The following is a 21,757-nucleotide window of genomic DNA, read 5'->3' as shown; positions in this document are numbered from 1 at the left end:
TAACAATGAAGAAGGATTTTTATCCCATTTTTTAGACAAAAGAGTAAACAATATTTCATTGGATTCTATCCTGTTTGTCCCACAGTGCATGTGAATGATGTAACAAACAACAAGCTGAAGTCTAGTCCCTCCCATGCTATTCTTCTGTGTTTTGATTAACCATAGGTGTCTTGGGCAGAACAACAGTATGAAAAGCAAAGAAGTAAGCGTTCTCCAGCAAGGGACTGTATAGACTGCATGGCAGAGAAAATGTTTAGCGATCCCATGTGGAATCAACAATGGTATCTGGTAAGTACTATAATTAGTAGCAGTAAAACATTGTAAATTTAAAGAATTACTGCAAGTGCCAGATGATGGATTAAAATTCCATTGTGCCACTTCTGGCATATGCCTGGATCAGGCATTAGCAAATTGCACAGTCCCAACCTTTGATTTTCCATCTATTGACTTTAATGGATGCAAAATCATGGGCTGGGGATACAGAATTTCCCAATATGTGATCCTGGCAGGCATCAGGAGTGGTACAATAACATTTTTATACCTGAATAAATGGAGAGCAGATATATTCCAATAATTTTTTTGGTGGCTCCACACACAGTATTTTTGACGTATTAGGAACATAGGAACAAGAGTTGGCCATTTAGCCCTTTGAGCTATTCAATCAATGAAATCATGGCTGATCAGTGATGTAACTCCATATACCCGCCTTTACCCCATATCCCTAATGCCTTTGATTCACAAAATCTGTCAATCTAAGATTTTAAATTAACAATTGGCCCAGCATCAACTGCTGTTTGCAGAAAAGAGTTCCAAACCTCCACCATCCCTTGCATGTAGAAGTGTTTCCTAATTTCACTGCTGTTGTTAATTTGTCTTTTCCCTTTGCAGATTTCCAACAGACTTGTATCTCCATTATTTACCGCTTTTATTTCAGATTTTCAGCATTTGCAAATTTTCCTTTGATCTCTATTGACTAAACTTTTGTGTAGATGTCCTGAGACTTTTCATCGGAGTGCTGGAGACATAGCTTCATGCTCCGAAGTAAAAAGAACCAATTTCCTCATCATTTCAGAAAACATTGGTTTGGAGGTCATGGGGAAAATTTTACCCAGAGGAAGTATTGTGACATTCTATATAGTGATATGGTGACAATATTGTGACATTGTGCCATTTTAATTCACTTAAGGGCAGGTAATACTTACCACTTTCATGTCACATTAAGGCTGCACACTCCCTTACCTGTTTAGCTGTATCTAAAACTTCTTTAGCTATGGGGAATGATTTCCGCACTGTATGGGGTAGAAATTGGATTTTGTTGCAAAACAGCACAATGAGTCCTGAGTTCTGGGATTAACATCCTGCATCCCAAGGACACCTGAAAGGCATCCAATTTGAAATTGGCTCAGACCAATCTTCCTGCTCTAGTAGCCGTTGCATTTATGTGGCTTGTCCAGTTAAATTTCTTGGGCCTTCTGCCATAGCAATCAGCTGGCCCTATCCACTGCCCACTCAACAGAACTTCATATAAAATTGTCCTCCTGGTCTCTCCTCAGCCCATGAATTTACACCTGCCCATTCCATCAGATCTTCTAGCCACATGCTTTGTTACCTAAATTTTCATTTGTGAGCATCAATGGGGGTGTTTTTGGCTTTGGGTTATAATGTAAAAAGGGTCATTAACTGTCCTTAACAAACAGTTCCCAATTTTAATTTCTATTGACTTAAATGGCAGCTGACCTGATAGTGCCTGTTTTACACTATCCCCCAACGTCAAAATTACCCCCCAATATTTCCCAAAAGTAACAACCCCAATAACTTTTCCTTCAATTATGTTATTAATATATGTCATTTTTCTGATCATAATCAGCTTCATTACTTTTCTCTTTCCTCATGTTTGTTCAAGGACTCTGTTATTAGACTTACTTCTTGTTTAATTCAATTACAACATATTTCAACAATACAATCATCAAATGCCTCTAATCTCCTGACTTCAGCATTTAAAGTACAATTTTCACATCTGTATAATGCTATTGGTCACATGTAAGAAAGATATGCATTTTACTTTTATCAACAAATGGATTTTCTGATTTCATGTTGTTGATCACCTCTTTTGCAATTGCTGTCCTCTGCTTAACTTCTTTCATACTTTGGCCTTCTAATGTTACCCAAGAGAACAACTTTGTCTACAATCTCTATTCCAGTTGTACCAGTGTGCCATTGAACAATGATGTCTGCCACGTTGAACATTATATCCATTAGATTTTCTCTGAAACTCAGCAGAGCACCATTGTGAACGTATAAGCAACTAAGCTAAGGTCTTGCAATTTTCCATTTTGCTAATGGCTGGGGACATATCTTGCCACTGCCATGTACTTGGAGAATTACCTCCTGTATGTTGTTTTACCAATATACTTCAAACCTCAACCCATAGATCAACTATAGTGCACCAGTGTGATATTACCATTTTCTACAGCAAGCAATTATGTGTTTTTCTGATTGTGATTGCTACTTTTGTCCAATTTGAAGGCTGTTTTTGCTTTGGATCTCTTGTAGAAACTGTGTTCAGTCTCCACGCTCATTAATAGGTGTTAGCAAACCATTCAGAGGAAGAAAGGTTTAAAAAATTGTGGAGGCAGGTGCAAATTAGCTTTAGCTTCATTTGCATACTTTGGTATATTTTAGTCGACAAGGAGTAACCTGTCTCTAGATGCAGAAATCAACAAGCGCATGGGTAAGGCTTCCACTGCTATGTCCAGACTGGCCAAGAGAGTGTGGGAAAATGGCGCACTGACACGGAACACAAAAGTCCGAGTGTATCAGGCCTGTGTCCTCAGTACCTTGCTCTATGGCAGCGAGGCCTGGACAACGTATGCCAGCCAAGAGCAACGTCTCAATTCATTCCATCTTCGCTGCCTCCGGAGAATACTTGGCATCAGGTGGCAGGACCATATCTCCAACACAGAAGTCCTTGAAGCGGCTAACATTCCCAGCTTGTACACACTACTGGGTCAGCGGCGCTTGAGATGGCTTGGCCATGTGAGCCGCATGGAAGATGGCAGGATCCCCAAAGATACATTGTACAGCGAGCTCGCCACTGGTATCAGACCCACCGGCCGTCCATGTCTCCGCTATAAAGACGTCTGCAAATGCGACATGAAATCGTGTGACATTGATCACAAGTCGTGGGAGTCAGTTGCCAGCATTCGCCAGAGCTGGCGGGCAGCCATAAAGACAGGGCTAAATTGTGGCGAGTCGAAGAGACTTAGCAGTTGGCAGGAAAAAAGACAGAGGCGCAAGGGGAGAGCCAACTGTGCAACAGCCCCGACAAACAAATTTCTCTGCAGCACCTGTGGAAGAGCCTGCCACTCCAGAATTGGCCTTTATAGCCACTCCAGGCGCTGCTTCACAAACCACTGACCACCTCCAGGCGCGTATCCATTGTCTCTCGAGATAAGGAGGCCCAAAAGAAAGAAGTCGACAAGGATTAATAGTTTCACAAATATTTGGGTTTCAGTCAAATGTGTCACACAACACCAATAATATACAATTGCCCGAAAGAGTGGAGACAACAAGAGAACTGATTTCTTATTGAGTAAAGAAAGTCTATAAAATACTCCAATATGAGATGTGTTGTATGATTGCCTTTAAGAGTGATATCCCTTTAAGATCTTAGTATGCTAATGAGCTAGGCACCAGGATGCAGTCATGTAACTACAAGACAGAGTCACTCTGTAACTGGAACACCCAAAGGCAAGTTCTGTAAATAGTTACCTCTGTACTGTAGAATAGTTTAGCTGTAATAAACTTGTTTTAAGATCTGCAACATAACAGGACTCCACGCATCTCATTTATGTTGCATCACATATGGTGGCAGCTGTGGTGAGAAGATGAAGTCTAGATTTGAAGATGACAGGTAAAACAGCTTTAGCAAATACATTCCTACAGCTAAAATAGAGAAAGTTTAAAAAAAACTGGCCCAAACAGGGAAAGAAGTGGTGGTGGGCAATTAAACTACTGACAGGAGAAGGAGGCTCCACAAACATCCCCATCCTCTACGATGGGGGAGTGCAGCAGTTAAGTGCAAAAGACATGGCTGAAGCATTTGCATCCATCTTCAGCCAGAAGTGCCAAGTGGATGATCCATCTCGGCCTCCAACTGAGGCCCCAGCATCATAGATGCCAGTTTTCAGCCAATCCAATTCACTTCATGTGATATCAAGAAATGACTGCAGGCCTTGGATACAGCAAAGGCATTGGGCCCTGACAACATTCCAGCAATAGTACTGAAGACTTGTGCTCCAGAATTAGCTGCGCCTACAGCAAAGCTGTTCCAGTACAGCTACAATACTGGCACCTACCCAGCAATGTGGAATATTGCCTGGGTATGTCCTGTGCACAAAAAGCAGGACAAATCCAACCTGGCCAATTGCTGTCCTATCAGTCTATTCCTGTTCATCAGCAAAGTGATGTAAAGGGTTTTCAACAGTGCTATCAACTGGAACTTGCTCAGCAATAACCTGCTCAATGACACTCAGTTTGGGTTCTACCAGGACTACTCAGCTCCTGACCTCATTACAGCCTTGGTCCAAACATGGACAAAAGAGCTGAACTCAAGAGGTGAGGTGAATGTAACTGCCCTTGACATCAAGGCAGCATTTGACTTAATATGGCATCAAGGATCCTTAGCAAATGGGAATCAGGAAGGTTGGAGTCATACCTAGCACAAAGGAAGATGGTTGTGGTTGTTGGAGGTCAATCATCTCAGTCCCAGGACATCACTGCAGGAGTTCCTCAGGGTAGTGTCCTAGGCCCAACCATCTTCAGCTGCTTCATCAATGACCTTCCCTCTATCATAAGGTCGGAAATGGGGATGTTCGCGGATGATTGTACAATATTTAGCACCATTCCCGACTCCTCGGATACTGAAGCAGCCCATGTCCATATGCAGCAAGACCTGGACAACATCCAGGCTTGGGCTGATAAGTGGCAAGTAACATTCACACCACATTAGTGCCAGGCAATGACCATCTCAAGCAAGAGAGAATCTATTCATCTCCCCTTGACATTCAATGGCATTACGATCACTGAATCCCTCACGATCAATATCCTGTGGGTCACCATTGACCAGAAACTGAACTGGACCAACCACATAAATGCTGTGGCCACAAGGGTAGGTGAGAGGCTGGGAATTCTGCAGCGAGTAACTCAAGTCCTGTCTCCCCAATGCCTGTCTACCATCTACAAGGCAGTCAGGAGTGTGATGGAATACTCTCCACTTGCCTGAATGGATGCAGCTCCAACAACACTCAAGAAGCTCAACACCATCCAGGACAAAGCAGCCCACTTGATTGGCACCCATCCACCACCTTCAACATTCACTCCATCACCACAGATGCACAATTGCAGCAGCGTGTACCACATACAAGATGCACTGGGTCTTTCGACAGCATCTTCTAAACCTGCAACCTTTACCATCTAGAAGGACAAAGGCAGCAAATGGATGGGAACACCACCACCTGCAAATTCCCCTCCAAGCCACACACCATACTGACTTGGAACTATATCGCCGTTCCTTCACCATCACTGGGTCAAGATCCTGGAACTCCCTTCCTTACAGCACTGTTAGTCTACCTACCCCACATGGACTGCAGCAGTACAAGAAGGCAGCTCACCACTACCTTCTCAAGGACAATTAGGGATTAAATGCTGGCCTAGCCAGTGACACCCACATCCCCAGAATTAATAAAAACATTTACCCCCAGCTGTAGAAGACATGGCGCTGAATGTTAGGCTGCAAATCAATCACTGCAATCGGGTGAGTCATATTTCAAAGAATAGTTGCTATAGATTCACTGACAGTAGAGCAAAGAAGGATGAGACATGCCTGCTGGTAATTTCTGTGGAGACAGGGGTACATTTGTGTAAGCTATGATTCACCAGAGCTCTCAACAACCACCCATAACTTTCAATTATTTATCTACTAATTAATTGCTTGCTGCTCAAAGCTCTTAGTTTCAAAGGAAAACTCATCTTTTAGAGATGGCACTTGTTATTAAAGAAAAATCTAATACCAAACTCTAATATTTTATATATTTCTCTTTCTAAAGCAAGATACAAGGACCTCATCATCCCTCCCAAAACTGGACCTTCATGTTATCCCAGTGTGGAAAAAGGGAATAACTGGCAAAGGAATTGTGCTTACTGTTCTTGATGATGGATTGGAATGGAACCACACGGATATTCAAGCAAACTATGTAAGTAAAATTGAAAGGACTATGTTTAGGTTTACTTGTCTTCATGATTAATCATAACTCTCCAGAAACTGAAATAAGGTTTGAATAAGATTTGTTATCACTACAACCATTTATGGGCAACAACAGATGTCCAAGGCTCAAGAATTACTATGGTTTCCAAATTTTCACTGCCACATTTTCTCTGGCACGATTCTGAGAACAGATTTCATTCCATTTATGATGGAAATTAAACCAATGATCTCACAACTAGGTGCTGATTCAGGTATTTGGTTTATTATTGCATTATTAATTTTATAGATTGTTTAATAAATATGATCATTGATAAGGATGGGTAAACAGGAATTTCAGTTGTGCTGAGTTGATTTTGGAACCCACATACAGGGGATGAGTACATGGATGAATTCAGGCTCCTAGCAACCAAAATTCAGATCCTCTGAATCTGAATTCTAAATAAGCAAGGCCTGTGTGCAAACAGTGGAAACCTAAATAGACTGCCAGGAAGTCAGACTCATTTTGCTACTGCCTTGCCAATGTTTTGAGTGCAAACCAACTGCAAATAAATTGCAAGGGAATATGGTGACTTCTCTTTGAGAGACTACCAAAATTACTTCGGTCAAGAGTATAGCAGATGAGTTCATAATGACTGGAAAACCAAAACTGATTGGACATTTCACAGAATGTTGTGATAATGGGACACATAGACAATGGACCACCACAAAATCTGGATACATCAACAATAACTTACATTCCTATATTACATATAAGAGACATCTCAAAGCACTTTATAGGACAGTTTGAATGAACTGGACACTGAGCACGAAAGGACGGTGCATACTGCAAAGGAGAAAAAGCTCACAGCAGAAGGAGTGACAAATATCTGAAATGTGACTCCTATAATGAGACTCAGGTTAAAAATGATGTCATACTTTATGCAGAGGGATAATGTGAGCGGGAGGAAGGGGAAGAATATGAAGAAGGTGAGGAAAGACAAAAGCACTGAACCAATAAAAAAACATAAAAACTAACCATAAAGACAGTAAACCACCACAAAAACTGAACACATAAACAAAAGAACACCCCTGCAACTGAGCATATAGCCTATAGATAATCACAAAAACTGAACACTTAGCCAGTAGAGATCACAAGAACTGTACATATAGACAACAGACCACCACAGACAAGAAATATATAATTATTATATATGTGCTTGAATTAGACCCCATGAATAACCAAGACATAAAATGCACTGCTATATATTTCTTTCTATCATAACAGCTGAAAACATGACCAAAAGGCATCACTTTAGTGCACAAGGAGAGGAATTGCTACATTTTTCCTCTCCAAAAATTATAGTAACATTTTTAAACTGAATCTCCTTGTAGGGGATCAAATTTCATATATTTGCCATTCCTTCCCCTGTGAGCTTTTGCACCTTTGGATTATGAGCTGTCCTTTCCTGCAACACAAATCTAGCCTAGGTTACATGACAGTCTCAGTCAGCTCACGTGGGGATTTGGAAGGGCACCCAGTGATTGCATGTAGAAGTAGAAATTAACTTGGGCCCATTTTTGGAGACAGTGTGCACCAAAAGCAAAAGGCCAGAGGATTAATAAGAAATTGTACATGGATATATTTACGTTGAAATATATCACAAGACTTGTTTTAATGTAATAGTTTATTTCCATCAAAATAATGACAAACTTTTTAATACATTTCAATGATTATAGAATTTTAAAAAAGTGCTACATCATAGCGGACAAGAAATTTAATATGGATCAATAATAAATAGATAGCTATAATATTAAATGATTTAGGTCTATAGATTGTCAATGAATTATTTTATTATGTTATTTCCATATCTATTGGTCAATATTTTCCTTTGAAACTCTAAATGAAACCAAATGACTTCCACGATCTATTCAAAACTAAAATAAATTGATGATATCTCAATTACTGATGCATAGGCAATTTGTCAATATTGGAACTCTATAGAACTGAAAGTGAAAATACTATGTTAAAAATCAGGTGTACACAGAATAAAGACAGGGTTTTTCCACAACAATCTCATTTAACAATGAACTGTAATAACTTGGGTATAAGCTACTCCGCAAATTTCAATTAAAACATTCTCTGATGTTGGGCTATTGAAGTGACTTAGTGGGCAAATCCACCGCATAGTGTGGTACTGAATTATAGAGATTAGTCCTAGTTTTGGTCACTGATATGTTCTACATTAACTGATACCTGCAATTTGGTCTGAAATAGTTTATTAATCACAAAGAAATACAATCATTTTTATTATCCATAACCAACAGGAGACAAATTATTACATGATTTCCTTGCAAATGTATGTACATTTTAATTTGATGTAATAGAACCAACAGTTTAAGAGTTAGCTCTTGCTATTGATTGTGAATTTTTTCATTACATTCCAATAATATAACTGATTTGCATTGGTATAAAAGCTAATCACAACGTTTTGATTTTTTAAAAGTCTCCGTAGGCCTGGATTGCAAATATTCCTGAGCAATATTCTATCTAAGTCAAGCAAATGGAATATAAAAGTTTTTAAAAATTTACTATGAATCTTGACTACTAATCCTTTTATTTTCCATTTTTATTTCTGTAGGATCCAGAAGCAAGCTATGATTTTAATGATAATGACCCTGATCCATTTCCTAGATATGACCCAACTAATGAAAATAAGTAAGTTTAATATAAAACGCAGTGAAACTTATCACACACCAGGATCGAGACTCATGTTAGGAAAATACTAAGTTTAAAAAAAGGCCAGTTATTTTCTCTAATGCTGTAACTGCTGGAAATACAGTGCAAATCCTCTGCCACACTTCCGGTGAAGTTATGGTGGAAAATCTGAGGATTTTCTGGAGGAATTTCTTTTGCTTTTTGACCTATGGGACATGGGTTGGAATCAGCTCACACTGGTAAAATAAAGGCTACATACAGTTCTTGGCAATTAAAGTTATCTAATATAAGCTGAGTTTGGGTAGTTTGATTCCCAGGCCCAAGTTGGTGTGGGTTCACAGCAGCAAGTTGTTCATAACCTGGTATTAATTGGTACAAGGATAATTGATATAGGAAACGGGAACTCCACACTTATACAGAAGAGGATTCTGAGGAAGGAGGGTAATAAGATACATGCACCAGGAATTTCTACTGGGGTTCCCCTGATCTACTTCCGAAATGTCAGCAACTGTTCCTTCAGATTTCCGCTAGAATTACAACAGGAGATTGGGATGACACACCTGAGATTCTCCCCTGTGATTGGAATAGTGTAGAAGGAGTTGTGCTGTGGTTTTGACCATGATCTAGATGTACACAATGCAACTGAGTGCAAAATGTACAAGCACTTTACCTTGATAATTACCAAATACTCAAAAAACTTTTAGGAACTTTCTTTAAATTACTCAAGCATTTTTAAATTATTTTATCATTAACAAAGTAACTTTTTTCCTGTCAATAATTTGAGTGGAAAAGTTGCTATCAGCACAAAATGGGATAGTCCACCTTGTATCGACACTGACTTTTAATAAAATTACTGACAGGTGGAAATTTATACCCTAAAATAAAAGCAAAATACTGCCGATGCTGGAAATCTGAAATAAAAACAAGAAATGCTGGAAATAATCAGCAGGTCTGGCAGCATCTGTGGAGAGAGAAGCAGAGTTAATGTTTCAGGTCTGTGACCCTTCATCAGAACTCTGCTTCTCTCTCCACGGATGCTGCCAGACCTGCTGAGTATTTCCAGCATTTCTTGTTTTTAGTATTATTGAAAATTTATACCCATTAGTTTTTCACAGGGAATTCACTCTACAAGCGCAGAGCTAGATCCTGTTATGTTTGTCCAGAGCCAAAAATACTTCCATTTCACATATCTCATTTTGCTGCAATGCAAGTGATTATATTCAAATTTACTATTGTGCAATGACAGAGATACACCCAACTAATTTAAATCTCATTTGAATTGTTTCTTGTACACCCCTGACGGCAATTAAATTCGTTACAGAACTTCAGATGATCATCATTCAATTTTTGAGTCTGCTGTTTACCACATGATAATGACCAAGACTGTCTATGTCTCCCATTATTAGAAATCAAGGCCATAAATTTCCTTTCTGCTGCAAGAACAATGGTTCCTCAGAAGGGTGGGATTTTGAATTGCTTGCACCTCAGTTGACTCATATTTTGGTGTCAAAAGCATTGGTATATTTTGGGCAGGTGCTTGCACCATTTGTAGTGTAATTGGAACACCCACCTTGGATGGGACAGTAGAATCTCAGTGCAAAGCCTTGCTGCAGCATAAGTGGGCTGGCTACACCATGTAAGATTTGGAAAAATAGTTAAAGCTGGCCTGATTTTAGAATATTGAGGTTCTCACACTACAATTTTGATCTTTTTGGAAAATAGCCTTTAAATCCCTTCCCTCAAAGTCTTTAGTAAGCCTGGTACCAGGAAAGTTCAGATGTCCCTTGCACCCAGCATTGCTACGCACAAAGGACATGTTGAAAAATGTCATATACCGTATTTGCCTCATTGGCATGTGCTATGGTCAAGTGAGGAGGGGTTGAAGGGCTTCTCTCTTTTCCCTCTCCTTGTTTGACCACAACAGGTTTAATTCTTTGTTAAAGTGGATATACTGGCCAATTCAGTAGGTGTGTTGATTACTTTCTTGCTAAGATCATAACAAGAACCAATCGGACAGGTTTTCTTGACTTTAACAATGAAAGAGGTTAACATTATTGCACCTGAACCGAACAAATGAAAATAATAAACTACGCACCAACTTTCACTCAGACATGCACACTCACTACACACAAACACTAGAGGTTTACACACACACAAATAGGTTACAGAGTGGGGAAAAGTCGATTGGTTGAGTTAGAGTCCATAGAACAAAGAGGTATACAGTCTGTGGCATTTGGTGCTTTGGCTGGCTTCTAGCTAAATTCGGTGGTCCTGAGGCTTTTATTTTGAAGAGGCTGATGACTAGTCCGGTGGGTCTCTTGGAGACAGTGATGCAGATGATTTCCTCCAATGGGGTTTCTGATTGAAGCCGGAATGTGTAAAGGTGGTCAGTCAACAGTCAGAGTTTGAAGCTTGTAAGCTGAAATGGAGAGAGAGAGGGATCCACACTTGGGTCTGCACATGTCAGAGTCCAGAAGCTTCTGCTCTCTGCTGCAGAAAGACACAAGCTCAAAACCACAGATGGGGAGGGGCTTGTCAGATGGTAATCACTCAGTGATTCAAACATAGCAGTTAACAGTATTTCTTCTGACTAAAAGAAAAAGAACAAGCAGTTCCCTCAAACGTCCTGGGTTTCGGTTTTTGCTGGGGAATGAGCAGACATTTCGTCTCCCTCTTCACAAGCCTTGCAATGTAGGATACAGTGTTGCAAATTACGTGGCCATCCTAAGCTGCCAGCAAAGTCATTTTTTTTTATCTGTTCTTTTTAAAATTTCTTCAAAAAATATAAATTCAGATCTCCAGTTAGCAGATTAAAGAAAATTATCATTCAACAAAGCAAGTTGGCATGACACCTGGCTTCACAATACATCGACCATATAAGGGCTTGCTGCAAGATCTCCACCACGCAGTTCTCATGAGTCACCTCATCACACTTACCTCTATGAGGAGGTGTAAATGATTGCCATTTTAGAGAATGATTAAAGATTCCGAGAATGATTGCCGATTCCAAGAATTATGGCAGTTTTCAAGAATTATTGTAGATACTGAGAATTACTGCAGATTCAGAGACATGTAAAAGCGGGTGGCACAGTGGCGCAGTGGTTAGCACCACAGCCTCACAGCTCCAGGGACCCGGGTTCGATTCCGGGTACTGCCTGTGTGGAGTTTGCAAGTTCTCCCTGTGTCTGCGTGGGTTTTCTCCGGGTGCTCCGGTTTCCTCCCACAAGCCAAAAGACTTGCAGGTTGATAGGTAAATTGGCCATTATAAATTGTCACTAGTATAGGTAGGTGGTAGGGAAATATAGGGACAGGTGGGGATGTTTGGTAGGAATATGGGATTAGTGTAGGATTAGTATAAATGGGTGGTTGATGTTCGGCACAGACTCGGTGGGCCGAAGGGCCTGTTTCAGTGCTGTATCTCTAATCTAAAAGGTGGAATCCTAATCTAGTACACAGCACTGAAAGGATATTGATATAAACTAGATGGAAACTAAACAACCATTTATCAGTGGGTGCTGAAAAGCTTCTCCGGTACACCAAAGCCAAATGCTACAAACAGAGACTTTTCATTCCTTTTCCTGTATGCTCCATAGAAAGAGTAGGCTTTCCTTGTTCCATGCTTTCTCATGTTCCTGTACACAAACATTGCCACAATGTGAAGCTTTCAGCTGCTGGTATACGTTTACTTGGACTGTAGACACTTCATTCAAGTTTAGTGTCTATATTGTGATTCTATCAACAACTAGGAACTGCAGGCAGCAGCATTTACTGTTGTCTGTTCTCGAAATTGAAAAAAGCACAAAGAGAGGGGCTTTGACGAAATTTCACATGGCGATCGTATTTACATTACCTCTACCGAGAGTTAATCTACAGTAGTTTAAACAACCTGTGAAAGGTATGAGCGTGACTGTTTGACTCAGTTCTCAGTAGGACAGCTGAAAGCTAAGCAATGTTTTATTTTTGGAGGTTTTTCTGATCTGTTTGAACTTCAGGTTACCTGCCAATCAGCAATGTCTTGGGAGTTCCTCTCAACTGTAATCCAGCTGCAAGGTACTTTTACCAGAATGATATGAACATCATGAGATTTGATTATACTGGATCATAATATAAACTGTCATTTTATTTTTCAATGTTGACCTTAATGTAAGTATGTGTTAGTGATCGAAGTACATTTTGTACTATAAACTAAATAACACAGCTTGCAAAAAAAATCTAGGCCACAATTTCTCTTCTGAATTTGGCAAGTTCTAATCTGCCTCATGTTTTTTTAGGCACGGTACCAGGTGTGCTGGGGAAATTGCAATGCAAGCTGATAACAAGAAATGTGGAGTAGGAGTGGCATACAATTCAAAAGTTGGAGGTAAAGCTGAATGAGAGCATTTCCAATTCAATAGCATGTATGTGGGAGAGACGTGTATAACATACTAAAATGGTGGAAGATATAGGTTTGCTTTTATCTTGAACTAAAATCAAAAATTAACTCAATGTTTGTTATCTCTTTACTGACCATGCAAGCTTATTCAAAAGTAGTTTGGTTTTGGAATGGATTAGTTATTAATAGGGGTTACTTTGTGATCTATGGTAATGTTTAATTGCTTTTCTTTAGTTTGACTGAGCCAATGGATTCTATAGCCCTGCTTAAACAACAAATTAATTGACCACCATCACCAAAACCAATTAATTCGTCACTTCTCTCATTGCTGTTTGCGAGATTTGATATCATGCAAATTGGCTGCTGCATTTCCTCCCATTAAGACAGTGATGACACTTCAAAATAATTGTGAAACAGGCTTCCTGTCTGAAAATCCTCTACCTTGTAAGTCAAGTTGCCTGTGGGTGGGAACACCACTAAATGAAACCCGCAGTTAAATACTGCAGGAAATTCGATAAACCTGTTCTTCCAGGTTTCCTGACCTCAGAACATCCCTCCTCCCCCCAAAACCCAGCACAGAACTCACCTCCAGGTTAAAATCCAGGCCTCTGTCTTGCTCACCTGCAAATTCATCCTTATACCACCTGCAGCTGAATAGTTGCAGACTCCTCTGTGAGTTTGGAGGTTAATACCACTCAATCATGGAAATAACTGTGAGTGATCCTATTGTACAAACAATTAACAAGCTGCTATTAAATTCTTGTTTTTGGTATTTTAATAAAAGGCGTTAACCATTTGACTTAAGTGTTCATATAAAAATATTGCTACATGTTTCCTCTTTTGCACTGAATAAAATAGACACAAAAATCAATTCTTTTTGCAAAAGCTGAGATTCTGACATACTGGTACATAGAAACATAGAAAATAGGAGCAGGAGTAGGCCATTCGGCCCTTCGAGCCTGCTCCGCCATTCATTATGATCATGGCTGATCATCCAACTCAGTAGCCTGTTCCCATTTTCGCCCCTTTGATCCCTTTAGACTCGAGAGCTATATCTAGCTCCTTCTTGAAAACACATAATGTTTTGGCCTCAACTGCTTTCTGTGGTAGCGAATTCCACAGGCTCACCACTCTCTGGGTGAAGCAATTTCTCCTCATCTCAGTCCTGAAAGGTTTACCCTGTATCCTTAGACTATGACCCCTGGTTCTGGACTCCCCCACCATTGGGAACATCCTTCCTGCATCTACCCTGTCAAGTCCTGTGAGAATTGTATAGGTTTCTATGAGATTCCCCCTCACTCTTCTGAACTCCAGTGAATATAATCCTAACCGATACAGGCAGAAATCATGCCTGAATTCCAACCCTAATGTAATTAGAGACTGAGGGCTGAAATTTATATTTCCGCCGCCGATCATGGCGGATGAAAACAATGGTGGTCCATTGTGCGGACCACACATCGCAGAGCCGCCAGGATATTCAGTGCGGCAGCTCATTTAAATGGCCGGGGCCGACCACCCACCCTGATGACACATCCCCAGCAGGCGGGTTATCCATCCCCAGCAATAGCGTCAGTGGCCTTTAGGCAGGCGTTGACACCATTTTTAAAGGGTTACAAGCCCTTTAATTCAATTTAAATATTTAAAGAGGTTAGAAAAAACTTTAAAAACATTTAATTTGCCCCTCTTCCACCCCCCAATAACCAAGCAATTACATTTCCCTTGTCCACCTGACCATCCCCCCCCCCCACCGCACAAGTACATAAACTTTAAACTCTAACCCTTCCCATCATCCACTAAACCAATTATATTAGTTTGACCCTGCTCCCCACCCCTCCCACACTGAGAAACCTACCTGCTTCCCCCTCCCCACTACTGTTCCGCCTCGGTTCACCGGATGGGGATCCGAAGGCGCAGGTGTGCTGGCCACCGGCACCACTGAGCACCACAGGGCATCAATAACATGACAACACAATTTCTTCTCCAGGTCAAACACCATCCTGATTTGGACATACATCCCTGATCCGGCATGTCATTGTTCCACAGTTTTGGAACTCCCTAACACTCTTGTTGGAGCATTATCAACATCACCACAAACTCAATGGTGGTTCAAGGGGAAGGCAATCATCTCTGGGCAACTGAAGCGGGTATTGAATACAGCCTTTGCAAACAGGTCCCGCTGGGGGCAGGAATGGAGGTGGTTTCCTGACGTCGTTCCTGGCATCAGCGAATTTCACCAGAGCTAGGGGAGGGTGGTGCCGAGAACCCGCTTGATCAATTAACAAAGGCAATTATGATTGTTAAGAAACTCATTGAAAGCTCGTTGAGGGCCATGTTCAGATTTTGACTGGGCACATAAACTGCACACTGGGTCTGGGGAAGACCAGGTGAACTGAGGTGGACACACAAAGGGGAGCCAGTCATGACCAGCCCAGGGAGTTAGGTGGGCCCCATGAAAGAGCAAACGGCAGAGAGGGAGACTCAGCTATTGGCACATAGATGTCATCGGGTCAGTGCAGGTTGCGGGGAGAGTCATCAGTAAGTGCTCGAGAATTGCAGGGGATTGTCACCCTCCTGGCATCATGGGGCCATAAGAGGAGGGGGCAAGGCTTACAAACACAATTGGGGCAGGCCACCTGAGCACAAGGAAGGCAGCAGCTGGCAATGGGGGCACCATTCTCAGATTTTGGGTCCAGTGGCAATCAGGAACAACACCCTCCACAGGAGGGGCATCAGGAGCACAAAGGAGAGGGACGTGGGGCTGGAGGGACATGGAGGCCATACTCTTAGCATAGGATCTACTGGCGAAGAAGTAGCTCCCTGGAGATGACCGAGATCCAGTGCCACGGGAGATTGTGATTTTCCAGGCAGATGGTCACAGAGATCTGTGCCCTTGTTGCCGAAGACCTCACATCTCGCAGCATTGTTGGCCATGCTCAGCCAGTAGCTGTCAAAGTCACTGTGGCCTTGAATTTCTTTGCTTCTGACTCCTTCCAAGGGTCAGCTGCAGATCTTGGTGGCATCTTGCAGATGGTTGCATACCACGGCATCTTGCAAGTCACTTATGTTGTATTTGCTAGATCTGGACAGTACATTGAATGCCAGACAGATGTGGCCACACAGCCACAGAGAGCAGTGGGTTTCGCCTCCATTGCTGGATTCACCCAGGTGCACTGCATCATTGATTGCACCCATGTAGCCATCAAGGCAACCAGTGACTGGCCAGTTAGATTTATCAACAGGGAGGGCTTCCACTCCCTCAATGTTCAGCTGGTCTGTGACCACAACAAGAGCTTGCTCCATGTGTGTGCGTCGCTCTCCTGGCAGCTGCTATCACTCCTTCATCCTCTGCAGTCCAGGCTGCTGCAACTCTTCACTCAAAACTCCGTGGATGGATTCTATGGAACAAGGGATATCCCGTGAAGAGATGGCTACTCACCCCTCTACGAAAGCCCAAGATAGAGGCACGGAGACACTGCAACCGAAGCCATCTTCTCACTAGGGCAACCATTGAGCAGGCTATCGGGCTGTTGAAGATGCAGTTCCAGTGTCTGCCCTGAATTACACTCCTGCAAGGATCTCATGCATGGTGGTGTTCTGCTGCACTCTCCATAAAATGGTCCTCCAGAGAGGTGTAAAGCTTGAAGAGGGTCAGGACCTGGATGGACACAGCCCCTCAGAGGAAAAAGAACAGTAGGAGATGGAAGAGGAGGATAAAGAGGAGGCAGAGAGTCAGATGCAGAACACCAAGATGCCACAAAGAGATGGCTGGGCCCGGTGCCTGGCTCGAGGGTCTCTTCAGAATGCCATTAACGTCAGGGATCATCTGATTCAAGCTTGTTTCGACTGAGCCCCTCTGACCCAGGATGAACGGCATGGTCTGGAACTCATGCTGAGCTGCCTGTGAGAACACTTCCTTTGAAGACACAGCCCGGAACATGTAAACTCTTACAGCCAATGAAGGATGCACATCAGCCATGAGGTTTCACTGTCACCATACACGGACCCTTGCTCCCTTTCAATACTACATCCCTCTTTTCTTGTACCACCTTTAATAAAAGGATGCTCGCACATCTGGCTTCATATGTCAATATTTACATGGTGATCGAAAATACAAACACTGTACAGTTGCCTGTAGAAGACACCCCAGTGACCCACTCAGTGCTCTGCCAGATGTGGTGGCCTCTGCTTTCAGCCACTTCTATGTGGTGCTCCTCTTGTGGCCTTGGAGGAAGTGGAGGCAGCTAAAGCCTGATTACCTGACCCGAACCCAACTAGACCTGACTACATGTGTCGGGTTCAGGTTGGGTCGGGTCAAAATTCCCAGTCTAGCATTCGGGCTCGGGTTGGGTTGGGCTGGACACTGCTTCCAGGAAGTCATGGGATCAGGCTTCCCCATGATTCCCTACAACTCCAGCTGCAGGAATAACCTGCTGCCGGAACAGATGAAGGAGATTTGTGTTGGGTCGGGTCAGGTCGGGCGTGAAAAAACTGCACAAATGGCATCTCCTCCAAACATGTCTGCACCATCTGCGCAGCGCAACTGACCATTCAAGGCATGCATTCTTTGAACGTCAATGCACAGTTCCTGCATGAGCTCTGAGTACTGCTGCATATGGTTCTCTACGAGGTTGGTCACTGTCTCATAGAATCATAGAATGGTTACAGCACAGAAGAAAATCATTTGGCACGCCGTGTCCATGCCAGCTCTCTGCAAGAGCAACTTACCTAGTCCCACTCCCCACCTTTATCCCATAGGCCTTGATTGAATCTACCTCTGCCACACTCTCAGGCAGTACATTCCAGATCCTAACCACTTGCTGCAAAAAAAAACTTTTTCCTTGTGTTGTTATTTCTTCCTTTGCTAATCACCTTAAATCAGTGTCCTCTGGTTCTTGTTCCTTCCACCAATGGGAACAGTTTCTCCCTATCTACTCTGTCCAGAGCCCTCATGATTTTGAACTTCTATCAAATCTCCTCTCAATCTTCTCTTCTCCAAGGAGAACAGTGCCAGCTTCTCGAATCTATCCATGCAATATATACCAAGAAAAGCAGGGGGTCTAATACTGACCCCTTTAGAACACCACTATATACCTTCCTCCAGTCTGATAAACAGTTATTCACAACTACTCTCTGTTTCCTGTCACTCAGCCAATTTTATATCCACGCTGCTATTGTCCCTGTTATCCCATGAGCTCTAACTTTGCTGACAAGCCTCTTATAGGGCACTTCATTAAATGCCTTTTGGAAGTCCATATACACCACATCAATTGCATTACCATCATTAACCCATCAGTTACCTCATCAAAAAACTCAAGCAAGTTAGTTAAACACGATGGGCTGGATTTTAATAGTGCGCCGCAAATCGTGGTGGCATGCTTTGAAAAGTGGGCGGGCTGCCCGCGTGAAGTGGCTACAGTGGGGCCTTTATTTAAATGGAGGGGGTGGAGCAGCTGCCCCCAATGACGTAGAGGGGGCGGCCGCTCTGTCCCAGGCAATGGCGGCCGGCACCACTGCGCTATTTTTAAAAGGCTTCAGGCCCTTAACTTTCATATACATGTTTAAAGGTGCCATTTTCATATTAAGTGCAGAAAATTTTTATTTATCTTTGATTCCCCTCTCCCCCCCACTTCGTTCTCATTTAATAAATTGACATATCCCCCCAAAAAAACATTTTTGAAATTGCCGCACTTTTACCCCCACCCCCCACCTTCAGAACATTTGATCCTCAACCCCTTCCCACCATCCCCACAACCAATCGGAGCGGTTTACCACTCCCACACCCCTCCCGACCTGCAGATTTCACTCCTCCCCCCCTTCCCACCAATGTCAGGCCTCAGAACTCTGAACGGAGATCCGAAGGCCTGGGAGTTCCGGCCAGTGGCCGGAATATCGGCATGGGATGGCCACTGGGACAAGGCAGGTTAATTTGAATGATTTCACCTTAATTTTACGATTGAAAAGAAGGCCCTGCCACTGCCAATAAAATGCGGCGGGGCCTTCTCGGCATCAGAGGTCGTGGCAGGCCTCTCTCCTGGAAGAATTTTCCGGGCCCCCCAGCCACCACCCCCGACGCCGGGGGTGGCGGGGGGATGCTCATAAAATTCGGCCCGATTTGTCCTTAACGAATCCAAGCTGGCTTTCCTTAATTAGTTCCCATTTGTCGAAGTGACTGTTAATTTTGTCCTGAATTATTGTTTCTAAAAGATTACCCACCACTGAAGTTAAACTGACTGGCCTATAGTTGCTGGGCTTATCCTTACACCCTTTTTTGAACAATGGAGGCGCTGATGGACTCAAAGCCCTGAACCATGGTGGTGCAGAAGAGCAAAATGGACTCTTCCATTCTCAACCCATGACCCCTTTCTGCCTCTGGGCGCTCTGATAAGTGGGACCACATCTGTAGTTGCAGATAAGTAGAGCCTCCTTTCTTATAACTCCCAAGGCCCTGCATCTGCTTCCAGCTGAGCAGGGCTGTGCCTCTGTCCTCCATCCTCCAAGGGGACTTCCTGCAGCTGCTTCCTTCTGTCTCTCTCACCTCCTCCTGCATACTAGTGATGTGTCCATCACCTGATCTAACCATAGCTATCCATGCATGAGGACCCAGTGACGTGACTGTATCTGCACTGGTGGAGAGTGCCATTGTAAGGTGTGATGGGTCTTGTTCTGGGGTCTACTGTGGCTGTGCTTGGCCTGATGATGGTGTAAGAGTCAGTCATAGCTCCTGGACTTTGAAACATGTGGAAGATGCAAGAAGAAATCATGAGAACTAGCCTTTGAGAGCAGAGGCATCTGCAGTGTTGAGGCTTCCCAATGCAGCTGAGTGTTTGGCATGCTCTCATACACGGTGGAGTGCACAGTGCCCCCTTAGTGTACGCATTCCAATTTGCACTCACCCTCTCCGCCAGGGACGCCCATCTCGCCTCTGCCAACTTGGTGGGGGCCAGAGACCCTGGTGATTTCCGTGGTTCTCCTCTCCATGCTTGTGATGATATGTAGGTAGGGATTCCTTCCTCCCATCTGTGCCCTCTCACGGGCATTACGTGCCTGTTTCTCCTGCAAAGGCAAAAAAGAGAGATAAGGCACTGCTGGCCTCTCTGACCAAAACCAGTGGCTCATAAACCTAAGAATCTGCATGTTTCAACGCTGGTAGGTCCTCAGCAGCACTATGGCTGTGAGCCTTACTGACGGGTCAGTAAGTGCCTTGGGCACTCACCTCCCAAGTTCAGGAGCAGCATGTGCTCTCAGGCTCATCATCTAGTGTGCCTTTTTTTTATTCATTCATGGGATGTGGGCATCGCTGGCTAGACCAGCATTTATTGCCCATCCCTAATTGCCTTTGAGAAGGTGGTGGTGAGCTGCCTTCTTGTACCGCTGCAGTCCATGTGGGCGGGTACAGCCACAGTGCTGTTAGGAAGGGAGTTCCAGTATTTTGACCCAGTGACAGTGAAGGAACGGTGATATAGTTCCAAGTCAGAATGGTGTGTGACATGGAGGGGAACTTGCAGGTGGTGGTGTTCCCATGCATCTGCTGCCCTTGTCCCTCTAGTTGGTAGAGGTCATGGGTTTGGAAGGTTCTGTCTAAGGAGCCTTGGTGAGTTGCTGCAGTACATCTTGTAGATGGTACACACTGCTGCCACTGTGGTTCGGTGGTGGAGGGAATGAATGTTTGTGCATGGGGTGCCAATCAAGCGGGCTGATTTGTTCTGGATGCTGTTGAGCTTCTTGAGTGTTGTTGGAGCTGCACCCATCCAAGCAAGTGGAGAGTATTCCATCACACTCCTGACTTGTGCCTTGTAGATGGTGGACAGGCTTTGAGGAGTCAGGAGGTGAGTTACTCGCCGCAGGATTCCTAGCCTCTGCCCTGCTCTTGTAGCCACAGTATTTATATGGCTACTCCAGTTCAGTTTCTGGTCAATGGTAGCCCCTAGGATGTTGATAGTGGGAGATTCAGCGATGGTAATGCCATTGAATGTCAATGGGAGATGGTTAGATTCTCTCTTGTTGGAGATGCTCATTGCCTGGAACTTGTGTGGCGTGAATGTTACTTGCCACTTATCAGCCCAAGCCTGGATATTGTCCAGGTCTTGCTGCATTTCTGCATGGACTGCTTCAGTATCTGAGGAGTCGCGAATGATGCTGAACATTGTGCAATCATCAGCGAACTTTCCCACTTCTGATCTTATGATTGAAGGGAATGTCATTGATGAAGCAGCTGAAGATGGTTGGGCCTAGGACACTACCCTGAGGAACTCGTGCACTGATGTTCTGGAGCTCAGATGATTGACCTTCAACAACCACAACTGCCTTTCTTTGCGCTAGGAATGACTCCAACCAGCGGAGAGTTTTCCCCCTGATTCCCATTGACTTCAGTTTTGCTCGGGCTCCTTGATCCCAAATACTGCCTTGATGTCAAGGGCAGTCTCTC

General features: G+C 43.3%; 1 protein-coding gene across 1 annotated transcript in view; it reads left to right on the top strand.

Moving 5' to 3' along the window:
- pcsk1 (proprotein convertase subtilisin/kexin type 1) overlaps positions 1 to 21,757 on the top strand; it is a 103,103-nt gene that overhangs the window by 27,405 nt on the left and 53,941 nt on the right. Inside the window, exons 3-6 of the mRNA XM_068028839.1 lie at positions 166 to 288; positions 6,108 to 6,254; positions 8,884 to 8,960; positions 13,232 to 13,320. Coding sequence (XP_067884940.1) covers positions 166 to 288; positions 6,108 to 6,254; positions 8,884 to 8,960; positions 13,232 to 13,320 — 436 coding nt within the window. The remainder of the gene's footprint in view (positions 1 to 165; positions 289 to 6,107; positions 6,255 to 8,883; positions 8,961 to 13,231; positions 13,321 to 21,757) is intronic.

The sequence above is a fragment of the Heterodontus francisci genome, chromosome 4, assembly GCF_036365525.1.
Source record: "Heterodontus francisci isolate sHetFra1 chromosome 4, sHetFra1.hap1, whole genome shotgun sequence".
Taxonomy (NCBI): Eukaryota; Metazoa; Chordata; class Chondrichthyes; order Heterodontiformes; family Heterodontidae; genus Heterodontus; species Heterodontus francisci.
The sequence above is the reverse complement of the archived record's forward strand: the minus strand, read 5'-3'. Positions and strand labels throughout refer to the sequence as shown.